General features: G+C 51.7%; 1 protein-coding gene across 1 annotated transcript in view; it reads right to left on the minus strand.

Annotated features, from left to right (window-relative positions):
- Positions 1 to 25555, minus strand: part of LOC135569170 (trinucleotide repeat-containing gene 6A protein-like) — a 114913-nt gene that overhangs the window by 84051 nt on the left and 5307 nt on the right. The window contains 6 exon segments of the mRNA XM_065015963.1: positions 2422 to 2482; positions 2485 to 4671; positions 5617 to 5705; positions 9068 to 9115; positions 17545 to 17635; positions 24982 to 25035. Coding sequence (XP_064872035.1) covers positions 2422 to 2482; positions 2485 to 4671; positions 5617 to 5705; positions 9068 to 9113 — 2383 coding nt within the window. The 5' untranslated portion in view covers positions 9114 to 9115; positions 17545 to 17635; positions 24982 to 25035.

A 25555-nucleotide genomic window follows, 5' to 3' on the forward strand; every position in this document is an offset into this window, starting at 1 on the left:
ATAACAGACTGGCTGGGTTTCTAGATCAATAACAGACTAGCTGGGTTTCTAGATCAATAACAGACTAGCTGGGTTTCTAGATCAATAACAGACTGGCTGGGTTTCTAGATCAATAACAGACTAGCTGGGTTTCTAGATCAATAACAGACTAGCTGGGTTTCTAGATCAATAACAGACTGGCTGGGTTTCTAGACTGAGATGATCAATAACAGACTGGCTGGGTTTCTAGATCAATAACAGACTGGCTGGGTTTCTAGATCAATAACAGACTAGCTGGGTTTCTAGATCAATAACAGACTAGCTGGGTTTCTAGATCAATAACAGACTGGCTGGGTTTCTAGATCAATAACAGACTAGCTGGGTTTCTAGATCAATAACAGACTGGCTGGGTTTCTAGACTGAGATGATCAATAACAGACTAGCTGGGTTTCTAGATCAATAACAGACTAGCTGGGTTTCTAGATCAATAACAGACTGGCTGGGTTTCTAGACTGAGATGATCAATAACAGACTAGCTGGGTTTCTAGATCAATAACAGACTAGCTGGGTTTCTAGATCAATAACAGACTGGCTGGGTTTCTAGATCAATAACAGACTGGCTGGGTTTCTAGATCAATAACAGACTAGCTGGGTTTCTAGATCAATAACAGACTGGCTGGGTTTCTAGATCAATAACAGACTAGCTGGGTTTCTAGACTGAGATGATCAATAACAGACTAGCTGGGTTTCTAGATCAATAACAGACTGGCTGGGTTTCTAGATCAATAACAGACTAGCTGGGTTTCTAGACTGAGATGATCAATAACAGACTAGCTGGGTTTCTAGATCAATAACAGACTAGCTGGGTTTCTAGATCAATAACAGACTGGCTGGGTTTCTAGATCAATAACAGACTAGCTGGGTTTCTAGACTGAGATGATCAATAACAGACTGGCTGGGTTTCTAGATCAATAACAGACTAGCTGGGTTTCTAGACTGAGATGATCAATAACAGACTGGCTGGGTTTCTAGATCAATAACAGACTAGCTGGGTTTCTAGACTGATATTATCAATAACAGACTGGCTGGGTTTCTAGATCAATAACAGACTAGCTGGGTTTCTAGACTGAGATTATCAATAACAGACTGGCTGGGTTTCTAGATCAATAACAGACTAGCTGGGTTTCTAGATCAATAACAGACTGGCTGGGTTTCTAGACTGAGATGATCAATAACAGACTAGCTGGGTTTCTAGACTGAGATGATCAATAACAGACTGGCTGGGTTTCTAGACTGAGATGATCAATAACAGACTGGCTGGGTTTCTAGATCAATAACAGACTAGCTGGGTTTCTAGATCAATAACAGACTAGCTGGGTTTCTAGATCAATAACAGACTAGCTGGGTTTCTAGATCAATAACAGACTAGCTGGGTTTCTAGATCAATAACAGACTAGCTGGGTTTCTAGATCAATAACAGACTAGCTGGGTTTCTAGATCAATAACAGACTGGCTGGGTTTCTAGACTGAGATGATCAATAACAGACTAGCTGGGTTTCTAGATCAATAACAGACTAGCTGGGTTTCTAGATCAATAACAGACTAGCTGGGTTTCTAGATCAATAACAGACTGGCTGGGTTTCTAAGACTGTCAGACTGTCTGGGTTTCTAGATCAATAACAGACTGGCTGGGTTTCTAGACTGAGATATCTAACTCTGGGTTTCTCAATAACCCTGGGTCTCTGTCTCTCTCTCCCCCTCTCTGTCTCTCTCTACCCCCCTCTCTGTCTCTCTCTACCCCCCTTTCTGTCTCTCTCTACCCCCTTCCTGTCTCTCTCTACCCCCTTCCTGTCTCTCTCTACCCCCTTCCTGTCTCTCTCTACCCCCTTCCTGTCTCTCTCTACCCCTTCCTGTCTCAGCCTACCCCCTTCCCGTCTCAGCCTACCCCCTTCCTGTCTCAGCCTACCCCCTTCCCGTCTCAGTCTACCCCCTTCCCGTCTCAGCCTAGCCCCTTCCTGTCTCAGCCTACCCCTTCCTGTCTCAGTCTACCCCCTTCCTGTCTCAGTCTACCCCCTTCCTGTCTCAGTCTACCCCCTTCCTGTCTCAGCCTACCCCCTTCCTGTCTCAGTCTAACCCCTTCCTGTCTCAGCCTAACCCCTTCCTGTCTCAGCCTAACCCCTTCCTGTCTCAGTCTAACCTCTTCCTGTCTCAGTCTAACCTCTTCCTGTCTCAGTCTACCCCCCTTCCTGTCTCAGTCTATTCAGTACAAACAAAGGTCTGTGTTTCTGCCTGCACTCCACAGCTCAGAGAGAATAATCAATGCTGTAGAACATTCCGGAAGGATGACGCAACCCTAAAACACACACACACACACACACACACACACACACAGGGAGGTGGAGGACAGTGTGTGTGTGTGTGTGTACAGCTCCCTCCACTCACCAGAGCTGCAGGTCTTGTCCTTGTTGGCCATGTTGTTCATGGGTGGTGGGGGCTGCTGGGGCTGGGGGGTTTGGTCGTGACCATGGCGTCCTGCTCTGATTGGCCGGTCTTGTTCCACTTAATAACCCCGCTACAGTTGTATTTGCTGGGTTCTCCCCACGCCGAGGTGCCATTATCGATGTCCATCCTCCTCCTCACCGACTCTGGACTAGGCTCCTCCCACCCTGTCGACGACGACTCCTCCTCCTTGTGGGAGGGTCCAGCTGGGACCGCCACCCCAGTCCATCCGCTGGGTTTGGAGGGGTGGGCACCGCCTGGTGGAGGTCCTCTAGGGTCCGGGTTGGCGTCTGGATCTTTACCCCACTCGGCCGGGTCTCCCCGGCTCTGAGAGGGGTGGCCGGGCTGCTTCATGGCTGGCTCGTCCCACCCTCCCTGGTGGTTCTGGGGTTTGTGTCCGGCGGAGTTGGATACAGGGGGCTCTCCCCAGCCAGAGTCAGGGGTCCCTCCGCTGCCACCCCAGGTGCTGGTGCTTCCGTCTGGGTGCGTGTTGGTGTTGGCCGGGAGGCCGGGCTCGCCCCATCCTGCAGTCCCTGCAAAGTCGCGGTCCCATCCCCCAGACACGCTATTCTTCTGGGGCTGACCCCAGTAGCTGCTCCCTCCTCTGGAGCGGTCTCCACCACCCATTCCCCAGACCTGCTTTTGGGGTTTCGGAGGGTTGATCCAGGTGTTGGAGAGGTCCTCCTTCTGGCTGTTCCCAGACAAGGTCTTCTGCTCTACCCAGCCAGACCCTCCTGACTCTGGGCCCGGGCCGGCCTCCCCCCCTCGCCATCCTCCAGAGCTGGAGGTATGAGAACGAGCGGCGTGGCTTTTCGATCCCCAGCCTGGGCCTCCGTTACCGGGTTTCCTGTCATCGGGTCTGGGGACGGGAGAGGTGACGTCCCAGGCGGTGTTCTGGCGTACTGGGGTCTGGCCCCAGCCGGTGTTGCAGAGGACACGGGGGTCCATGTCTGAACAGAAGAGGACTTGAGTAGACCCAGGGAGTGGGCCTTGTCGACGGGGGTCGTTCCTGTCCCTGTCTAAGATACGGCCTCCAGAGCTCTCCCCACCCCCCTCACTGCTGCCAGACGCACCGACGCTCGCAGGTCCCTGCACTCCTCCTCCTCCCATCCTGAGGGCGTCGTCTTCAAGACTCTTCCAGCCGTTGGCTCCTCCCCCTGACTTCCGTCCGTCCCCGGAATCCTGAGATTTGTTACCGGGCAACGAGCTCCACTCCCCGTTGGGTGGTTGCCTGTTAGAGGAGGAGCCAGATGAAGAAGAGGAGGCCCATGGTCGGGGGATCCCGGAAGGACCATTGCTCGCCCCTCCTCCAGTACCCAGGTTGTGAGGAGAAGCAGAGTCCCACCTCCCTACGGGGGCCTTGCTGTTCACAGTGTCTCCAGGGCCCGAGGCCCCCCAGGGCTTAGAGAAGCCCCCTGCCAGGCCCTCGCTGTGGGGGTGCTGGGCGCCAGACAGGGTAGCGTTGGAGAGCTGATCTCCAAGCTCTGACCCCGCTCCTCCTCCTCCTCCTCCCGTTCCCCAGGAACGCAGCCCCGAGCCGGACTCGTTCCTGTGCACTGAGCCGCCTGTAGAGTTTGGTAAACTAGAGGTGTCGATGGCGTTAGTAGTAGTGTTATTTGGTCCGTTGGTCGCGTTGAGGTGGCGAGTCTTGACAGTGGTATCATTCAGGAGGCGCTGCGGCTGTTCAGACAGAGAGGGGCTGTCCGGCTGTGTCCCTCCCCAGCCCAGAGAGCCCCCCTGCTGGACAATCTTACAGCCGGAGGGTCCCTGGGGACCGGGCCAGGCACCGTGGTTAACTTTTGGGTTCAGAGTGCTGGGGGTCCAGGGGCTCGGCTTGTTGCCGTGGCTACCGTCGGCGGGGGCGGAGGCGTCGTTGGGGCCGCCGTTGGCCACGGAGCCGTTGGCCACGCAACCCCGCGGGCCATTCGCCGCCCCGTTACACGTTATGATGTTATTGCTGCTACCGGGAGGAACGCCGCCGTTAGTCAACGGGGAGAAGTGGTTCCCGTTACGGCCTCCGTTGCCGGGAGGCGGCGACGACGACGTCATCGCGGTGACCAAGTTCCTCTCCGAGCCACCAGAGCTAGAGGCAGAGTCCGTGTCCATGCATTCTGAGGTGAGCTCGGGGTCGTTGCCGGCTGCCGAGGAGGAGGAGGAGGAAGGCGTGTCGCTGCCGACCGAGTCTACCAGCACCTTGAAAAGAAAATCAACTTTTATTAACAGGGTGATTTCATTACTAACTAGCTAGTTCACCAGTCTGATTTCATTACTAACTAGCTAGTTCACCAGTCTGATTTCATTACTAACTAGCTAGTTCACCAGTCTGATTTCATTACTAACTAGCTAGTTCACCAGTCTGATTTCATTACTAACTAGCTAGTTCACCAGTCTGATTTCATTACTAACTAGCTAGTTCACCAGTCTGATTTCATTACTAACTAGCTAGTTCACCAGTCTGATTTCATTACTAACTTTAATAAGTTTTAATAAGGAACATTTCCAAGTTTAGTTAGCATTACCCAATGTGAAAACGCTCAAACTTCCCTGACCTGAGAGTGTCGCATCTGGTTTAGACAGAATGGGGAACTAGCTAGTTAGTAATGAAATCAGTGGTGAAACCAGATGAAACTCTCAGGTCAGGAAGTTTGAGCATTTAATGAAATCATTGGGTAATGCTAACTGAAACTTGACTGGTGAACTAGCTAGTTAGAAATGAACTTATTAAATGAAATCACTTGAATTAAAGTTAGTAATGAAATCAGACTGGTGAACTAGCTAGTTAGTAATGAAATCAGACTGGTGAACTAGCTAGTTCCCCATTCTGTCTAAACCAGATGCGACACTCTCAGGTCAGGGAAGTTTGAGCGTTTTCACATTGGGTAATGCTAACTAAACTTGGAAATGTTCCTTATTAAAGTCAAATCATACAATCGTTTTTTTTTTTTTTTATTACATTTTACAGTAAAGGATTTACCAAAAACAGAAAAACAGATTTCCGTTCCATTTTTGGCGAGACATCCGAAAGGGTTTCCCGTAAAAAACCCGAATCACATTATTACGTTTGTAGATTAAAATGCAAAGTGACGAAAACCAAAACATGGTGGTATTTCCGTTTGAAGAACCTCAGAGAGTACCCACCGTGTCCCAGTTACTGTCTCTGCTGTAGGGAGAACCAGAGCTCCAGGGGCAATTCTCATACTGAGAAGCCAGGCCAGGGTGGTCCAAACCTGGGGACAGGAAGACGGAGAGACGGGGTGGCGGTTTGGTTAGCTCACATGAGAACACACCAAAGACATTCTTTCACTAATCATTGATCTGACGTGTGGATTGGTGGAAACGGAGGGATGGAACCCAGTCCCCGCCCCTCTAACCCAGACGTCCACCTGTTACTGAGTGAGAAGATGGAAAGGTGCATTGTAGAAGTACTGTGATGTCTCTCTAACCCGGCCCAGTCCCCGCCCCTCTAACCCGGCCCAGTCCCTCTAACCCGGCCCAGTCCCTCTAACCCACTCCCTCTAACCCAGCCCCTCTAACCCAGCCCCTCTAACCCAGTCCCTCTAACCCAGCCCCTCTAACCCAGCCCCTCTAACCCAGCCCAGTCCCTCTAACCCAGCCCAGTCCCTCTAACCCAGCCCAGTCCCTCTAACCCAGCCCAGCCCCTCTAACCCAGCCCAGCCCCTCTAACCCAGCCCAGTCCCTCTAACCCAGCCCAGTCCCTCTAACCCAGCCCCTCTAACCCAGCCCCTCTAACCCAGCCCCTCTAACCCAGCCCAGTCCCTCTAACCCAGCCCAGTCCCTCTAACCCAGCCCAGTCCCTCTAACCCAGTCCCTCTAACCCAGCCCAGTCCCTCTAACCCAGCCCCTCTAACCCAGCCCAGTCCCTCTAACCCAGCCCCTCTAACCCAGCCCAGTCCCTCTAACCCAGCCCCTCTAACCCAGCCCAGTCCCTCTAACCCAGTCCCTCTAACCCAGCCCAGCCCCTCTAACCCAGTCCCTCTAAAGTCCCTCAGTCCCTCTAGCCCAGCCCCCTAACCCAGCCCCTCTAACCCAGCCCAGTCCCTCTAACCCAGCCCAGTCCCTCTAACCCAGCCCAGTCCCTCTAACCCAGCCCAGTCCCTCTAACCCAGCCCAGTCCCTCTAACCCAGCCCAGTCCCTCTAACCCAGCCCAGTCCCTCTAACCCAGCCCAGTCCCTCTAACCCAGCCCCTCTAACCCAGCCCAGTCCCTCTAACCCAGCCCAGTCCCTCTAACCCAGCCCAGTCCCTCTAACCCAGCCCAGTCCCTCTAACCCAGCCCCTCTAACCCAGCCCAGTCCCTCTAACCCAGCCCAGCCCCTCTAGCCCAGTCCCTCTAGCCCAGCCCCTCTAGCCCAGCCCCTCTAGCCCAGCCCCTCTAACCCAGCCCCTCTAACCCAGCCCAGCCCCTCTAACCCAGCCCCTCTAACCCAGCCCAGCCCCTCTAACCCAGCCCAGTCCCTCTAACCCAGCCCAGTCCCTCTAACCCAGCCCCTCTAACCCAGCCCAGTCCCTCTAACACAACCCAGCCCCTCTAACCCAGCCCCTCTAACCCAGTCCCTCTAACCCAGCCCAGTCCCTCTAACCCAGTCCCTCTAACCCAGCCCAGTCCCTCTAACCCAGTCCCTCTAACCCAGCCCCTCTAACCCAGCCCAGTCCCTCTAACCCAGCCCCTCTAACCCAGTCCCTCTAACCCAGCCCAGTCCCTCTAACCCAGTCCCTCTAACCCAGCCCAGTCCCTCTAACCCAGCCCCTCTAACCCAGCCCCTCTAACCCAGCCCAGTCCCTCTAACCCAGTCCCTCTAACCCAGTCCCTCTAACCCAGTCCCTCTAACCCAGCCCAGTCCCTCTAACCCAGCCCAGTCCCTCTAACCCAGCCCAGTCCCTCTAACCCAGCCCCTCTAACCCAGCCCCTCTAACCCAGCCCCTCTAACCCAGCCCCTCTAACCCAGCCCCTCTAACCCAGCCCTCTAACCCAGCCCAGTCCCTCTAACCCAGCCCAGTCCCTCTAACCCAGCCCAGTCCCTCTAACCCAGCCCAGCCCCTCTAACCCAGCCCAGCCCCTCTAACCCAGCCCAGCCCCTCTAACCCAGCCCAGCCCCTCTAACCCAGCCCAGCCCCTCTAACCCAGCCCAGCCCCTCTAACCCAGCCCAGCCCCTCTAACCCAGCCCAGTCCCTCTAACCCAGCCCAGTGATCATGATGCAGACATTCACAGTGTGTGTGTCAGTCTAGTCAGCAGACACCATTTTGTTTCAGCAGTGTGATGCTACAGCCAACCAGGAGGGAGGAGGGGAGACGGAGGAAGGGAGACAGGAGGGAGGGGAGAGAGGGAGAGAGGGAGGAGGGACATTGGAGAGAGGGTGGGGAGAGACGAGGGAGGGAGGGACATTGGAGAGGGGAGGGGAGAGACGAGGGAGGGAGGGAAATTGGAGCGAGGGTGGGGAGGGAGGGGAGCGAGGGTGGGGAGGGAGGGGAGAGAGGGGGAGGGAGGGGGAGAGAGGGGAAAGGGAGGGGAGAGAGGGGAAAGGGAGGGAAGGAGTGGAGAGACGAGGGAGGGAGGGAGGAGGGACATTGGAGCGAGGGGGAGAGACGAGGGAGGGAGGGACATTGGAGAGAGGGAGGGGAGAGACGAGGGAGGGAGGGAAATTGGAGCGAGGGTGGGGAGGGAGGGGAGAGAGGGGGAGGGAGGGGAGAGAGGGGAAAGGGAGGGAAGGAGGGGACCTTGGGAGGGAGGGAGGGAGGAGGGACATTGGAGAGAGGGGTGGGGAGGGAGGGGAGAGACGGGAAAGGGGGAGGGGGCTGTTTGTTATTTTATGACGTAACCTCTTCCTCAGAACTAAATGAACCCTTTCATGTCTCCAGCTCTTCTCTTCTGGCAATTAACCACCTTGGTTTTCTGTAAAGCCACGCTCATTCTCGCCAGTCACACACACACACACACACACACACACACGATGGCTGCCAACTCTCCTTGAATGTTGTCTAGTCTGCCTGCTCAGTCAGAATGTTCTCTCCTCCCCTCTCCCTTTCTGTGCCTTTAACCCCTAACCCTACCTTTGTAGGAGCACATGCTGTTCTGTGCCTTTAACCCCTAACCCTACCTGTTCTGTGTCTTTAACCCCTAACCCTACCTGTTCTGTGCCTTTAACCCCTAACCCTACCTGTTCTGTGCCTTTAACCCCTAACCCTACCTGTTCTGTGCCTTTAACCCCTAACCCTACCTGTTCTGTGCCTTTAACCCCTAACCCTACCTGTTCTGTGCCTTTAACCCCTAACCCTACCTTTGTAGGAGCACATGCTGTTCTGTGCCTTTAACCTTTAACCCCTAACCCTACCTTTGTAGGAGCACATGCTGTGTTCAAAGGTAGTTTAACTTCAATAACAAGGTGAGACGGTCTACAGTAGAAGAGATCAGACAATGACCGACACACTGAGACTACATAACAGCCAACGTTAACGAGGGAACTGGGTTTCAGGAATGACCTTGTCTGACTGGAGTAGGATAGGGAGAGGTCCAGGAAGGCAGAGAGAAGAAGAGTCGAGGTCAAAGGGTAAAATGAAAAGTGTTGTCACCTGTTTGGTTAGGAGAGTGGCTGGCCGAGTCCCGAATTGGAGCCATGCCTAGGATACAGGACAGAAGAGAGGAAAGAAAATGAGGACAGCGAGAGAGAGGAGGACAGCGAGAGAGAGGAGGACAGCGAGAGAGGAGGTTAGCGAGAGAGGAGGTTAGCGAGAGAGGAGGTTAGCGAGAGAGACGGTTAGCGAGAGAGACGGCTAGCGAGAGAGACGAGGGATAGAAGAAAAACACCTTTAAAAATGGTAAAACAGCGTCAGGAAGACAAGCAGACGAAGAAATAAAGCAGGTTTACAAGAAGAGACAAATACTACAGACTGTCAGCTCTAGCTAAAGGCTAAAGGCTAGGGCTAAAGGCTAGAAAGCTAAAGGCTAAAGGCTAGGGCTAAAGGCTAGAAAGCTAAAGGCTAGAAAGCTAAAGGCTAGAAAGCTAAAGGATAGGACTAAAGGCTAAAGGCTAGGGCTAAAGGCCAGAAAGCTAAAGGCTAGGGCTAAAGGCTAGAAAGCTAAAGGCTAAAAGCTAGAAAGCTAAAGGCTAAAAGCTAACGGCTAAAGGTTAGAGCTGCCGCTTTCAAGGAGCGGGACACTAATCCGGACGTTTATAAGAAATCGGCTCTGAAGCTCATCGGATGTGGCAGGGGACTTCCAAACTATTACGGACTACGAAGGGAAACCCAGCCGCGAGCTGCCCAGTGACGAGGGCCTACCAGACGAGCTAAATGCCTTTTATGTTCGCCGCGAGGCAAGCGACAATGAAGCATGCATGAGAGCACCAGCTGTTCCGGATGACTGTGTGATCACGCTCTCTGTAGCCGACGTGAGCAACACCTTTAAACAGGGCAACATTCCCAAGGCCCCAGGGCCAGACGGATTACCCAGGCCAGTCCCAGTGTCTCTAGCCCAGCCCAGGGCCAGACGGATTACCCAGGCCAGTCCCAGTGTCTCTGGCCCAGCCCAGGGCCAGACGGATTACCAGGACGTGTCCCCAGGACGTGTCCTCAGAGCATACTGCTGACAAACTGGCAAGTGTCTTCACTGACATGTTCAACCTCTCGCTGACCGAGTCGGTAATACCAACATGTTTCAAACAGACCACCATACTGAGACATAGAGGACCTTAGTGTTGACAGTACTAACCTACTGAGACATAGAGGATCTTAGTGTTGACAGTACTAACCTACTGAGACATAGAGGACCTCAGTGTTGACAATACTAACCTACTGAGACATAGAGGACCTTGGGTTGACAGTACTAACCTACTGAGACATAGAGGACCTTGGGTTGACAGTACTAACCTACTGATAGAGGACCTTAGTGTTGACAGTACTAACCTACTGATAGAGGACCTTAGTGTTGACAGTACTAACCTACTGAGACAGAGGACCTTAGTGTTGACAGTACTAACCTACTGAGACATAGAGGACCTTAGTGTTGACAGTACTAACCTACTGAGACATAGAGGACCTTAGTGTTGACAGTACTAACCTACTGAGACATAGAGGACCTTAGTGTTGACAGTACTAACCTACTGATAGAGGACCTTAGTGTTGACCACCATACTGAGACAGAGGAGCCAGGATGTAGTCTAGGTGAGGGAATGTTACTAACAATAGTGGACTAAACAGAGTAGAGAGCCATTCCAGATGTAGTCTAGGTGAGGTAATGTTACTAACAATAGTGGACTAAACAGAGTAGAGAGCCATTCCAGATGTAGTCTAGGTGAGGTAATGTTACTAACAGTAGTGGACTAAACAGAGCCATTCCAGATGTAGTCTAGGTGAGGGAATGTTACTAACAGTAGTGGACTAAACAGAGTAGAGAGCCATTCCAGATGTAGTCTAGGTGAGGTAATGTTACTAACAGTAGTGGACTAAACAGAACCATTCCAGATGTAGTCTAGGTGAGGTAATGTTACTAACAGTAGTGGACTAAACTGAGTAGAGAGCCATTCCAGATGTAGTCTAGGTGAGGTAATGTTACTAACAGTAGTGGACTAAACAGAGCCATTCCAGATGTAGTCTAGGTGAGGGAATGTTACTAACAGTAGTGGACTAAACAGAGCCATTCCAGATGTAGTCTAGGTGAGGTAATGTTACTAACAGTAGTGGACTAAACAGAACCATTCCAGATGTAGTCTAGGTGAGGTAATGTTACTAACAGTAGTGGACTAAACAGAGTAGAGAGCCATTCCAGATGTAGTCTAGGTGAGGTAATGTTACTAACAGTAGTGGACTAAACAGAACCATTCCAGATGTAGTCTAGGTGAGGTAATGTTACTAACAGTAGTGGACTAAACTGAGTAGAGAGCCATTCCAGATGTAGTCTAGGTGAGGTAATGTTACTAACAGTAGTGGACTAAACAGAACCATTCCAGATGTAGTCTAGGTGAGGTAATGTTACTAACAGTAGTGGACTAAACAGAGTAGAGAACCATTCCAGATGTAGTCTAGGTGAGGGAATGTTACTAACAGTAGTGGACTAAACAGAGCCATTCCAGATGTAGTCTAGGTGAGGTAATGTTTATAGTAATCTAATCTACATTGTATTACCTGGTAGTAGCGCTGCCTGTCTGACGGTGGGTCAGGGCGCCACCTGGCTGTGTGGAGGTCAGCTGCACAGGGGGGGGGTTCCTAGAGCCACGCGGTCAGTTTGTGGTTAGGGGTCAGGGCTCAGGGCTGGGCACACAGGGGCAGGCTAGGAGAGGGGCTGGCTGGCTGGCTGCCTGGCTGGCTGCCTCCACACTTCTCCTGATCCAACCACTGACTAACACAGACACTTAGTGACAGCGATCCTCCCTCCCAGGAGAATAGCATGGACACCAGGCAGTGTAGAGTCAGTCTGGTAATTCCACACCACCTCTAGGAGAACAGCATGTGTGTGTGTTTGTAAACACACCACCTCTAGGAGAACAGCATGTGTGTGTCTGTTTGTAACCACGGCCAAGAGCCCAGAGAGGAGAGATACCAGCACAGGTGTGCCTAGTCCCCTCTTCAACTCTGATGACTGTGAGAACACGGCCAAGAGCCCCGAGAGGAGAGATACCATAGCTGTCACAGGTGTGCCTAGTCCCCTCCTCAACTCTAATGACTGTGAGAACACGGCCAAGAGCCCCGAGAGGAGAGATACCAGCACAGGTGTGCTTAGTCCCCTCCTCAACTCTGATGACTGTGAGAACACGGCCAAGAGCCCCGAGAGGAGAGACACCATAGCTGTATGTGGACTGGTATGTGTACTAGGTGCTGGTATGTGGACTATGTGTGAGAACAGGGAACTCTAGACGCTGTTATACAACAGGCTTAGAAAATGATCTGACCCCGTGGCAACAAAACCTCAGAGAGACAGAGAGAGAGAGAAGCTAGGTGGAAGAGAGATAGGTGTTGGAATGTGGACTAGGTGTTGGGTTATGTGTTGGAATGTGGACTAGGTGTTGGGTTAGGTGCTGGTATGTGGACTAGGGGCTGGGTTAGGTGCTGGTATGTGGACTAGGTGCTGGTATGTGGACTAGGTGCTGGTATGTGGACTAGGTGCTGGGTTAGGTGCTGGTATGTGGCCTAGGTGCTGGTATGTGGACTAGGTGCTGGGTTAGGTGCTGGTATGTGGACTAGGTGCTGGTATATGGACTAGGTGCTGGGTTAGGTGCTGGTATGTGGACTAGGTGCTGGGTTAGGTGCTGGTATATGGACTAGGTGCTGGGTTAGGTGCTGGTATGTGGACTAGGTGCTGGTATGTGGACTAGGTGCTGGGTTAGGTGCTGGTATGTGGACTAGGTTCTGGGTTAGGTGCTGGTATGTGGACTAGGTTCTGGGTTAGGTGCTGGTATGTGGACTAGGGCTGGTATGTGGACTAGGTGCTGGGTTAGGTGCTGGTATGTGGACTAGGTGCTGGGTTAGGTGCTGGTATGTGGACTAGGGGCTGGGTTAGGTGCTGGTATGTGGACTAGGTGCTGGGTTAGGTGCTGGTATGTGGACTAGGTGCTGGGTTAGGTGCTGGTATGTGGACTAGGGGCTGGGTTAGGTGCTGGTATGTGGACTAGGTGCTGGTATGTGGACTAGGTGCTGGGTTAGGTGCTGGTATGTGGACTAGGTGCTGGTATGTGGTCTCGGTGCTGGGTTAGGTGCTGGTGGGTGGACTAGGTGCTGGGTTAGGTGCTGGTATGTGGACTAGGTGCTGGGTTAGGTGCTGGTATGTGGACTAGGTGCTGGGTTAGGTGCTGGTATGTGGACTAGTTGCTGGGTTAGGTGCTGGTATGTGGACTAGGTGCTGGGTTAGGTGCTGGTATGTGGACTAGGTGCTGGGTTAGGTGCTGGTATGTGGACTGGGTGCTGGGTTAGGTGCTGGTATGTGGACTAGGTGCTGGTATGTGGACTGGGTGCTGGGTTAGGTGCTGGTATGTGGACTAGGTGCTGGGTTAGGTGCTGGTATGTGGACTAGGTGCTGGGTTAGGTGCTGGTATGTGGACTAGGTGCTGGGTTAGGTGCTGGTATGTGGACTAGGTGCTGGGTTAGGTGCTGCGTTAGGTGCTGGTATGTGGACTGGGTGCTGGGTTAGGTGCTGGTATGTGGACTAGGTGCTGGTATGTGGACTAGGTGCTGGGTTAGGTGCTGGTATGTGGACTAGGTGCTGGGTTAGGTGCTGGTATGTGGACTAGGTGCTGGGTTAGGTGCTGGTATGTGGACTAGGTGCTGGGTTAGGTGCTGGTATGTGGACTAGGTGCTGGGTTAGGTGCTGGGTTAGGTGCTGGTATGTGGACTAGGTGCTGGGTTAGGTGCTGATCTCTACAGCTCGTGCCTGAGGGGGACATCCATGTCATCAGCACCCGGGAACTAGTTGTTGTTTTGGGGGTTTAACTGCCTTGCTCAAAAGGGCAGAACGGCGGATTTTTCCACATTGCCAGCTCGACGATTCAAACCAGAGAGAACGGAGGGGAAGAGAGAGAGAGAACGGAGGGGAAGAGAGAGAGAGAACGGAGAGGAAGAGAGAGAGAGAACGGAGAGGAGAGAGAAGAGAGAGAGAGAGAGAGAACGGAGAGGAAGAGAGAGAGAGGAACGGAGAGGAAGAGAGAGAGAGAGAACGGAGAGGAAGAGAGAGAACGGAGAGGAAGAGAGAGAACGGAGAGGAGAGAGAGAGAACGGAGAGGAAGAGAGAGAACAGAGAGGAGAGGAGAGAGAACAGAGAGGAGAGGAAGAGAGAGAACGAGAAAGGAGAGGAAGAGAGAGAACGGAGAGGAAGAGAGAGAGAGATGGAGAGGAGAGGAAGAGAGAGAACAGAGAGGAGAGGAAGAGAGAACGGAGAGGAGAGGAAGAGAGAGAACGGAGAGGAGAGGAAGAGAGAGAAGAGAGAGAACGGAGAGGAGAAGAAAGAGAGACCAGCGGGGGTTTAGCCTAACAGATAATCGACAGAGTGACAGAGGAGAGAGCACGACGACAACACAACAGGAAACTAACTTTACTGTCCCCTAGGGAAAGGAAATGCTTGGCTCAGTCTCTTACACCTTATATAAACAACCCTGGAAGAGAAAGAGATAAAAGTGTAGGAGCTACATAACCAAGAAGAGTTTAGAGACAGAGAGACTCTGGAGAGGAAGAGAACAGACTTCTGCACTCAACAGAGCTCCACAGGTAGGAGATTTGGAAGCAACTACAGAGAACAGCCGTCTTTGTATCAAAGATAATTGTGTAGAGAGGAAGAGCTAGAGAACGGAGAGGAGAGCAGAAGAGAGAGAACTCAACGGAACGACTTGGAGAGGAGAGCCAATGCCAACTAGCCTACTTAGAAGAGAGAGAACTGGAGAGGAGAATGAAAGTCCACTTGTCATTCCAATCTCCCATTAGCCCCTGTGGCTGTCAGGACCAGCGTGGGGGTTTAGCCTAACAGATAATCGACTGGAAGAGTGACAAGGAGGAGGTCTCCCTCCAGCACTTGGCACGACAACATGGACAACAGGAAACTAACTTTACGTGTCCCCTAGGGAAAGGTTCTCTCTTTCTCCCCTCCCTTTGAATTCCAATGCTTGGCTCAGTCAGCTCCTTTCCTCTTAACACCTTTTGACCTCACCCTCTCACCTTTATATAAACAACCCTGTACTAAAATAAACTAACTAGAAGACAGGAAAGAGGTGGATAAACCGTCCTCTGACTATCTAGGCTAACAACATATAACTAGCTACTGGCTTCACTGCAGCACAGCTAGGCTAACAACATGCAACTTGCTAGTAGCTACCCTGCAGAACAGCTCATCCAACACTTCCCACACTAACAACATGTCCCAACTTAGCTAGTACTCTCTCCTCTTCCATCCTATCAGCTGCTCAAACCCTGATTCTGCAGAACAGCTAGGCTGGAGGAAAAACTCGCCTCCCTGCGGACCTGACAACAACATAAAGCCACTTTCTACCACTCTAAATTCCAAGCAACTAACTGCAAACATTTTGAAAAGAAGGTAGCTACTAGTAGCTACCCTGCAGAACAGCATACAACCTGCCCGCTTACCCTAGGCTAACAACACCTCGCTCATCAACTAACTGGCTACGTCCCTTCCGCTAGTAGCTACCCTGCAGAACAGCTAGGCTAACAACATGTACCTAGCTAGTAGCTACCCTGCAGAACAGCTAGGCTAACAACATGTAACTAGCTAGTAGCTACCCTGCAGAACAGCTAGGCTAACAACATGTAACTAGCTAGTAGCTACCCTGCAGAACAGCTAGGCTAACAACATGTGCAGACGACACACAATTAAGCTAGTAGCATCTCTGCAGCTCTGTGTTGGGGACTGCTCTTCCTCCCGGGAAGGACTGCCTGTGGCTACTGACAACTCCATTGTGTCCTCCTCCCAGACAGGAAATAACAAGGCGGTGGTAATGTAAATGTAATAAGTTAACTCTGCTACGGAGACCCACTCCTGACTCAAACCCTGCCCGATGATCAACTGTATCTCTCCAACCAGTAAAAACAACCCATTGGCCTGGTCTGGGCACACTGTCCCCTGGCTCCATTGGTTCTCCCACCAGAGTTCAACGGGTCAATTCTGTTCCATTTCCTCAATTAAAAAGGAAGTAGGCCTAAAAACTTAAGAATTTGAATTATTTAATTTTAAAAAATGTAATTTCCTTGATTTCTCACGTTCTCTTTCCTCACCACCTTCTCAAAACCAATTAGATGAGAAGAGGGGGGAGGGACATCTAACCTTCTCAAAACCAATTAGATGAGAAGAGGGGGAGGGACATCTAACCTTCTCAAAACCAATTAGATGAGAAGAGGGGGAGGGACATCTAACCTTCTAAAAACCAATTAGATGAGAAGGTTGGATGTCCCTCCCCCCTCTGATCTTCTCATCCAATGGGGTTTTGAGGCAGCGGTGAAAGGACACAAAAAGAAAAATCAAAGAAATTAAATTGAGATTCTCCCTTAGTGTTGTGACTGCAGCCCACCATGTTGTCTCAGGGGGCCCCCGCCTGCCTGGGAAACGATGTAGGGTAAAACACAAGAGCTGACGCGGGGCCAAGGCTACCGGGCTGAGCCGGGGGCCAAGGCTACCGGGCTGGACCGGGCTGAGCCGGGGGCCAAGGCTACCGGGCTGACCCGGGGGCCAAGGCTACCGGGCTGAGCCGGGGAGCCAAGGCTACCGGGCTGGACCGGGCTGAGCCGGGGGCCAAGGCTACCGGGCTGACCCGGGGGCCAAGGCTACCGGGCTGAGCCGGGGGGCAAGGCTACCGGGCTGAGCCGGGGGCCAAGGCTACTTGTGTTACCACGGAAACCTCCAGATAATAGCAGCATTGTGTTGTTGTTGTTGTATAAGACCATGTTCAGAGAACAACAAGGGTTCAAACCACAACAGCAGTACGTCTAACCCGAGGCAGAGAATCTATTGGCTTTTCAGAGGGCCAAAAGGGGAGGGTTCAAACAGAGGACAGCCAATAGTGTCAGTCCTGGTAGATTAGACATCAATATCAACAGAATTCTAAAAACGGGGAATTATGTTGATTTTTATTATTATTGTTGTTGTTGTTGGTTGTTGTTGTTGTTATTATTATTACTATTATTGTTATTATTATTGTTATTATTAGTAGTATTATACCTCTTTTTAACAAGGCAAGTCAGTTAAGAACAAATTCTAATTTCTTTGTTTACTGAGGGTGCTTTCCTCAGATAATAGCAATCGTTTGCTTTCGCCGTAAAGCATTTTTGAAATCTGACATATTGGCTGGATTGACAACAAGTGTAGCTTTAATTTGGCGCTCTGCATTTTCACTGGATGTTGGCCAGTGAAAAGGTTAAGAACAAATTCTTATTTTCAATGACGGCCTAGGAGGGTTAACTGCCTGTTCAGGGGGCAGAACGACAGATTTGTACCTTGTCAACTCGGGGATTTGAACTTGCAACCTTTCGGTTACTAGTCCAACGCTCTAACCACTAGGCTACCCTGCCGCCCCAAATGATGTTGATGTCAAATATCAACAAAAAAAAAAGAAGGTTCTTACCTGTTGACCAGCCCCTGTATCTTAACCTCCGTCCTCTTCACTCTCTCTCGCGCTCTTCCATCCACTGTTCTGTCTTCTATGGGCGGGTTCCCTGTAGAGGCAGAGTGGGGGCGGGGGTTAGGTCTATATACACACCACACAAGGGCCTTGTGTTCCTGGGGGAGCTCCGACTATTGGGTCCCGTCTCTGGGGGTACTGACCAGAACATGTTTCTATTCCGTAATAGAGTGAGCCCTACTCCCTACGTAGTGCGCCCCGCTCCCTACGTAGTGCGCCCTACATAGTGCGCCCCGCCCCCTACGTCGTGCGCTCCGCCCCCTACGTCGTGCACCCCGCCCCCTACGTCGTGCACCCCGCCCCCTACGTCGTGCACCCTACGTCGTGCACCCTACCCCCCTACACCCCCACGTCGTGCACCCTACGTCGTGCACCCTACACCCCCTACGTCGTGCACCCTACACCCCCTACGTCGTGCACCCTACCCCTACGTCGTCGTGCACCCTACCCCCTACGTCGTGCACCCTATGTAGTGCACCCTACCCCTACCCCTAGTGCACCCTACCCCCTACCCGTGCACCCTACCCCCTACGTCGTGCACCCTACCCCCACGTCGTGCACCCTATGTAGTGCACCCTACCCCCACGTCGTGCACCCTACCCCCTACGTAGTGCACCCTACCCCCTACGTCGTGCACCCTACCCCCTACGTCGTGCACCATACCCCCTACGTCGTGCACCCTACTCCCTTTGTAGTGTATTGCCACTTTTGACCAGGCTCCGATACTTGGTTCTGGGTTTGGAGCCTTGTTTAATCAGTCTGTATATTATGCACAATTTTTATGCGACAAGACACTTTTTTTTTTAAATAGTTGGCAAATTTCCAGAACGCCCCCCCGAAAACGTTTTCAGTCTAACCACCGTCTCTCCCTTTAAAGAGGGATAGTTGGAGGGTGAGGTCTTTCTGGAGAAGCAGGTCGAGCGTGGGAACTCAAAGTTTGTTGACTTCAGGGTCACCAAGGGAACAAAAAGGCCAGTCTGACACCAAGCAGCTTCACGACACTACTGCCCCCTCCACCACGACACTACTGCCCCCTCCACCACGACACTACTGCCCCTCCACCACGACACTACTGCCCCCTCCACCACGGCTCAATGCCCCTCCACCACGACAACTGCCCCCTCCACCACGGCTCAATGCCCCCTCCACCACGACACTACTGCCCCCTCCACCACGACACTACTGCCCCCTCCACCACGACACTACTGCCCCCTCCACCACGGCTCAATGCCCCTCCACCACGGACACTACTGCCCCCTCCACCACGGCTCAATGCCCCCTCCACCACGACACTACTGCCCCCTCCACCACGGCTCAATACCCCCTCCACCACGACACTCACTGCCCCCTCCACCACGGCTCAATACCCCCTCCACGACACTACTGCCCCCTCCACCACGGCTCAATACCCCCTCCACCACGGCTCAATACCCCCTCCACCACGGCTCAATACCCCCTCCACCACGGCACACTGCCCCCTCCACCACGGCTCAATACCCCCTCCACCACGGCTCAATACCCCCTCCACCAGACACTACTGCCCCCTCCACCAAGTCCTACCCCTCCACCAGAGACCAATACTTAGACACTAAAACGCACCAAGTCCTACCGGCTGCTCCAGAGACCACGGGGTCATAACGGTAAAGTCCTACCGGCTGCTCCAGAGACCACGGGGTCATAACGGTAAAGTCCTACCGGCTGCTCCAGGGACCACGGGGTCATAACGGTAATGTCCTACCGGCTGCTCCAGAGACCACGGGATCATACCGGCTGCTCTAGGGACCACGGGGTCATAACGGTAATGTCCTACCGGCTGCTCCAGAGACCACGGGGTCATAACGGTAAAGTCCTACCGGCTGCTCCAGGGACCACGGGGTCATAACGGTAATGTCCTACCGGCTGCTCTAGGGACCACGGGGTCATACCGGTAATGTCCTACCGGCTGCTCCAGAGACCACGGGATCATACCGGCTGCTCTAGGGACCACGGGGTCATAACGGTCATGTCCTACCGGCTGCTCCAGGGACCACGGGGTCATAACGGTAATGTCCTACCGGCTGCTCCAGAGACCACGGGTTCATATCGGTAAAGTCCCACCGGCTGCTCTAGGGACCACGGGGTCATAACGGTAATGTCCCACCGGCTGCTCCAGAGACCACGGGATCATACCGGCTGCTCCAGAGACCACGGGGTCATAACGGTAAAGTCCTACCGGCTGCTCCAGGGACCACGGGGTCATAACGGTAAAGTCCCACCCCACCGGCTGCTCCAGAGACCACGGGGTCATAACGGTAAAGTCCTACCGGCTGCTCCAGGGACCACGGGGTCATAACGGTAAAGTCCCACCGGCTGCTCTAGGGACCACGGGGTCATAACGGTAAAGTCCCACCGGCTGCTCTAGGGACCACGGGGTCATAACGGTAATGTCCTACCGGCTGCTCCAGAGACCACGGGATCATACCGGCTGCTCCAGGGACCACGGGGTCATAACGGTAAAGTCCCACCGGCTGCTCTAGGGACCACGGGGTCATAACGGTAAAGTCCTACCGGCTGCTCTAGGGACCACGGTAAAGTCCCACCGGCTGCTCTAGGGACCACGGGGTCATAACGGTAAAGTCCTACCGGCTGCTCTAGAGACCACGGGGTCATACCGGCTGCTCCAGGGACCCACGGGGTTCAACAAAGCCATAGTTCAGTACTTAAAAGCGGTTTTGGGGTCATGTTTTGGTTTCGGGTACAGCCGGGAAATGAAAAGGCATTTACAATGTTCCTGGTATTGTATGTTGTGACAGAACTGTTATGTTGGGCCGACACGTTTCCACTCTGATGAGATGTTTGTAACCATGTGGGAGGTGGGAATTTACCAGATGTGAAGTCATAAATACCAGCTGAATGCATTCATGAGATATGAACTCATTGGGGTTGAACGGCTCAACGGCCAACCAATCATATCAATGATAAACTGAAAGTACAACTACCCCCCCCCAAATAGATGCTGTTATAGATGTCATTTCCTTAGTAGGGTGAGGTCAGAGGTCACCGCGTGGGAGAAGTTGCGGATCGTCAGTTTTCCACTTGGAGAGTCGTTTTTTTTTAAACGTCAATAGTACAGTTTGTCCATTTTCAGATGCCGTAGCCAGTATACAGAACGGCGGGGCCTCCCCCCCCAGTCAGGACAGGGCAGCCCCCCGAATAAACACTTAAGTGTGTATTGAAAGTGAATCGACCACTTTAAAATGGCTGCCTGGGAATGAGAGCAGAGCCAGGCTACATAGAAAGGCTAACACGCCCGCTAACCTCCACACAACAGAATACTCTCCTGGGAGTGAGAGCAGAGTCAGGCTACATAGAAATGCTAACACGCCCGCTAACCTCCACACAACAGAATACTCTCCTGGGAGTGAGAGCAGAGCCAGGCTACATAGAAAGGCTAACACGCCCGCTAACCTCCACACAACAGAATACTCTCCTGGGAGTGAGAGCAGAGTCAGGCTACATAGAAATGCTAACACGCCCGCTAACCTCCACACAACAGAATACTCTACTGGGAGTGAGAGCAGAGCCAGGCTACATAGAAAGGCTAACACGCCCGCTAACCTCCACAACGTGTTGGGATGCATCCACACAACAGAATACTCTCCTGGGAGTGAGAGCAGAGCCAGGCTACATAGAAAGGCTAACACGCCCGCTAACCTCCACACAACAGAATACTCTCCTGGGAGTGAGAGCAGAGCCAGGCTACATAGAAAGGCTAACACGCCCGCTAACCTCCACACAACAGAATACTCTCCTGGGAGTGAGAGCAGAGCCAGGCTACATAGAAAGGCTAACACGCCCGCTAACCTCCACAACGTGTTGGGATGCATCCACACAACAGAATACTCTCCTGGGAGTGAGAGCAGAGCCAGGCTACATAGAAAGGCTAACACGCCCGCTAACCTCTACAACGTGTTGGGATGCATCCACACTCACACCGTGAACAGTAAGTCAGTGTCTGGCGGCGCGTGGCTAATGTAGCATTCAGCCATGATGACATCAGCCTTCATTAGCATGAGGATGATGATGTCACAGAGGCTGGCTGCTGGTTCCTCTGTCCAGGAAACGTCCTCCTGATAATTAGCGCAGGGTATGTTACACAGGCCTATAGGGGGTGTATGTTACACAGGCCTATAGGGGGTGTATGTTACACAGGCCTATAGGGGGTGTGTGTTACACAGGCCTATAGGGGGTGTGTGTTACACAGGCCTATAGGGGGTGTGTGTTACACAGGCCTATAGGGGGTGTGTGTTACACAGGCCTATAGGGGGTGTGTGTTACACAGGCCACACAGGCCTATAGGGGTGTGTGTTACACAGGCCTATAGGGGGTGTGTGTTACACAGGCCTATAGGGGGTGTGTTACACAGGCCTATACACAGGCCTATAGGGGGTGTGTGTTACACAGGCCTATAGGGGGTGTGTGTTACACAGGCCTATAGGGGGTGTGTGTTACACAGGCCTATAGGGGTGTGTGTTACACAGGCCTATAGGGGGTATGTTACACAGGCCTATAGGGGGTATGTTACACAGGCCTATAGGGGGTATGTTACACAGGCCTATAGGGGGTATGTTACACAGGCCTATAGGGGTATGTTATACAGGCCACAGGGGTATGTTATACAGGCTACAGGCCTATAGGGGTATGTTATACAGGCCACAGGCCTATAGGGGTATGTTATACAGGTTATATAGGGGTATGTTTAGGCCACAGGCCTATAGGGGTATGTTATACAGGCACAGGCCTAGGGGGTTATACAGGCCTATAGGGGTATGGCCACAGGCCTATAGGGGTATGTTATACAGGCCTATAGGGGTATGTTATACAGGCCTATAGGGGTATGTTATACAGGCCTATAGGGGTATGTTATATAGGGGTTATACAGGCCTATAGGGGTATGTTATACAGGCCTATAGGGGTATGTTATACAGGCCTATAGGGGTATGTTATACAGGCCTATAGGGGTATGTTATACAGGCCTATAGGGGTATGTTATACAGGCCTATAGGGGTATGTTATACAGGCCTATAGGGGTATGTTATACAGGCCTATAGGGGTATGTTATACAGGCCTATAGGGGTATGTTATACAGGCCTATAGGGGTATGTTATACAGGCCTATAGGGGTATGTTATACAGGCCTATAGGGGTATGTTATACAGGCCTATAGGGGTATGTTATACAGGCCTATAGGGGTATGATATACAGGCTACAGGCCTATAGGGGTATGTTATACAGGCCTATAGGGGTATGTTATACAGGCCACAGGCCTATAGGGGTATGTTATACAGGCCTATAGGGGTATGTTATACAGGCTACAGGCCTATAGGGGTATGTTATACAGGCCTATAGGGGTATGTTATACAGGCCTATAGGGGTATGTTATACAGGCCTATAGGGGTATAGGGGTATGTTATACAGGCCACAGGCCTATAGGGGTATGTTATACAGGCCTATAGGGGTATGTTATACAGGCCTATAGGGGTATGTTATACAGGCTACAGGCCTATAGGGGTATGTTATACAGGCTACAGGCCTATAGGGGTATGTTATACAGGCCTATAGGGGTTATGTTATACAGGCCTATAGGGGTATGATATACAGGCTACAGGCCTATAGGGGTATGTTATACAGGCCTATAGGGGTATGTTATACAGGCCTATAGGGGTATGTTATACAGGCCTATAGGGGTATGTTATACAGGCCTATAGGGGTATGTTATACAGGCTACAGGCCTATAGGGGTATGTTATACAGGCTACAGGCCTATAGGGGTATGTTATACAGAGGACAGGGTAGGACCTGGGGGATGGGGGTCAGAGGATGGGGTAGACCTGGGGGATGGGGTAGGACCTGGGGGATGGGGGTCAGAGGATGGGGTAGGACCTGGGGGACGGGGTAGGACCTGGGGACGGGGTAGGACCTGGGGGATGGGGGTCAGAGGATGGGGTAGGACCTGGGGGACGGGGTAGGACCTGGGGGACGGGGTTCAGGATAGAAGCTGGGGGACGGGGTAGGGCCTGGGGGATTGGAAGAGGGGTGGGTAGTAGCTGGAGATAGGAACAGGGGTGGCTGGGGGGGGTCACAGGTCTTTTGTCTCCGCATGAACTGTATGACTACAATGAGCTACACAAACAGCCATCCACAACAGAAGTGTGACAGTGGGTTTCATTGAGCCTTTAGAACAGCAGCGCTGACTCAGCAGGGGGGCCTGGCCGCTCGGTCGCTACATTACAACGGAACTGCATGTGCTGCTCGTACCAGACTTTACCTCCAGTATGTCGTCCCCCCTACACACACACAGGAAAAGGCCAGGCAGGCACACACACAGGTCCAGGGCTCTATAAAACCACACACAGTTCCAGGGCTCTATAAATAAACCACACAGGTCCAGTCCAAGTCTCTATAAAACCACACACAGTTCCAGGGTTCTATAAATAAACCACACACAGTTCCAGGGTTCTATAAATAAACCACACACAGTTCCAGGGTTCTATAAATAAACCACACACAGTTCCAGGGTTCTATAAATAAACCACACACAGTTCCAGGGCTCTATAAATAAACCACACAGTTCCAGGGCTCTATAAATAAACCACACACAGGTCCAGGGCTCTATAAATAAACCACACAGTTCCAGGGTTCTATAAATAAACCACACAGTTCCAGGGTTCTATAAATAAACCACACAGTTCCAGGGTTCTATAAATAAACCACACAGTTCCAGGGTTCTATAAATAAACCACACAGTTCCAGGGTTCTATAAATAAACCACACAGTTCCAGGGTTCTATAAATAAACCACACAGTTCCAGGGTTCTATAAATAAACCACACAGTTCCAGGGTTCTATAAATAAACCACACAGTTCCAGGGTTCTATAAATAAACCACACAGTTCCAGGGTTCTATAAATAAACCACACAGTTCCAGGGTTCTATAAATAAAGTTCCAGGGTTCTATAAATAAACCACACAGTTCCAGGGCTCTATAAATAAACCACACAGTTCCAGGGTTCTATAAATAAACCACACAGTTCCAGGGTTCTATAAATAAACCACACAGTTCCAGGGTTCTATAAATAAACCACACACAGTTCCAGGGTTCTATAAATAAACCACACACAGTTCCAGGGTTCTATAAATAAACCACACACAGGTCCAGGGTTCTATAAATAAACCACACACAGGTCCAGGGTTCTATAAATAAACCACACAGTTCCAGGGTTCTATAAATAAACCACACAGTTCCAGGGTTCTATAAATAAACCACACACAGTTCCAGGGTTCTATAAATAAACCATACAGTTCCAGGGCTCTATAAATAAACCATACAGTTCCAGGGCTCACCTGTTTTGACTCTTGAGTTTGTTTCTTTGTTGGCATCAGCTTGTATTGAGAGCTCTAAAAAAAAAAGGAAAAGATGAGAAAGATGGGTCAGTTCACTAATCTGCTCCCGAGAGGCACAGAGGTCTACGGTCTCTGCATCTCAGAACAAGAGGTGTCACTACAGACCCTGGTTCGAATCCAGGCTGTATCACATCCGGCCGTGATTGGGAGTATCGTGGGGCGGCGCACAATTGGCTCCGGCGTCGTTCAGCTTTGACCTGGTTTACCCTGCTCACTAATAAACTCCCCAGTCAAAACAAAGACCAGTCAGTTAATTTATCCTGCTCACTAATAAACTCCCCAGTCAAAACAAAGACAGGTCCGTTATACATTTTGAAATATTGTTTTTTTTTTGTTGAGTCTTGGCATAATTCAGTTACTATGGAATTGACCACAAGGTGTTAAGAGTTTGAAATAAGTTTCTTATTTCAGAAATGTAAATACTGTGGACCCATCTACCAGCGTTTGGGTCAACTCCATTTACCTAGCTAGGGACCCGTCTACCAGCGTTAGGGTCAACTCCATTTATCTAGCT

The sequence above is a fragment of the Oncorhynchus nerka genome, unplaced genomic scaffold (genome assembly GCF_034236695.1).
Source record: "Oncorhynchus nerka isolate Pitt River unplaced genomic scaffold, Oner_Uvic_2.0 unplaced_scaffold_1194, whole genome shotgun sequence".
Classification (NCBI taxonomy): domain Eukaryota; kingdom Metazoa; phylum Chordata; class Actinopteri; order Salmoniformes; family Salmonidae; genus Oncorhynchus; species Oncorhynchus nerka.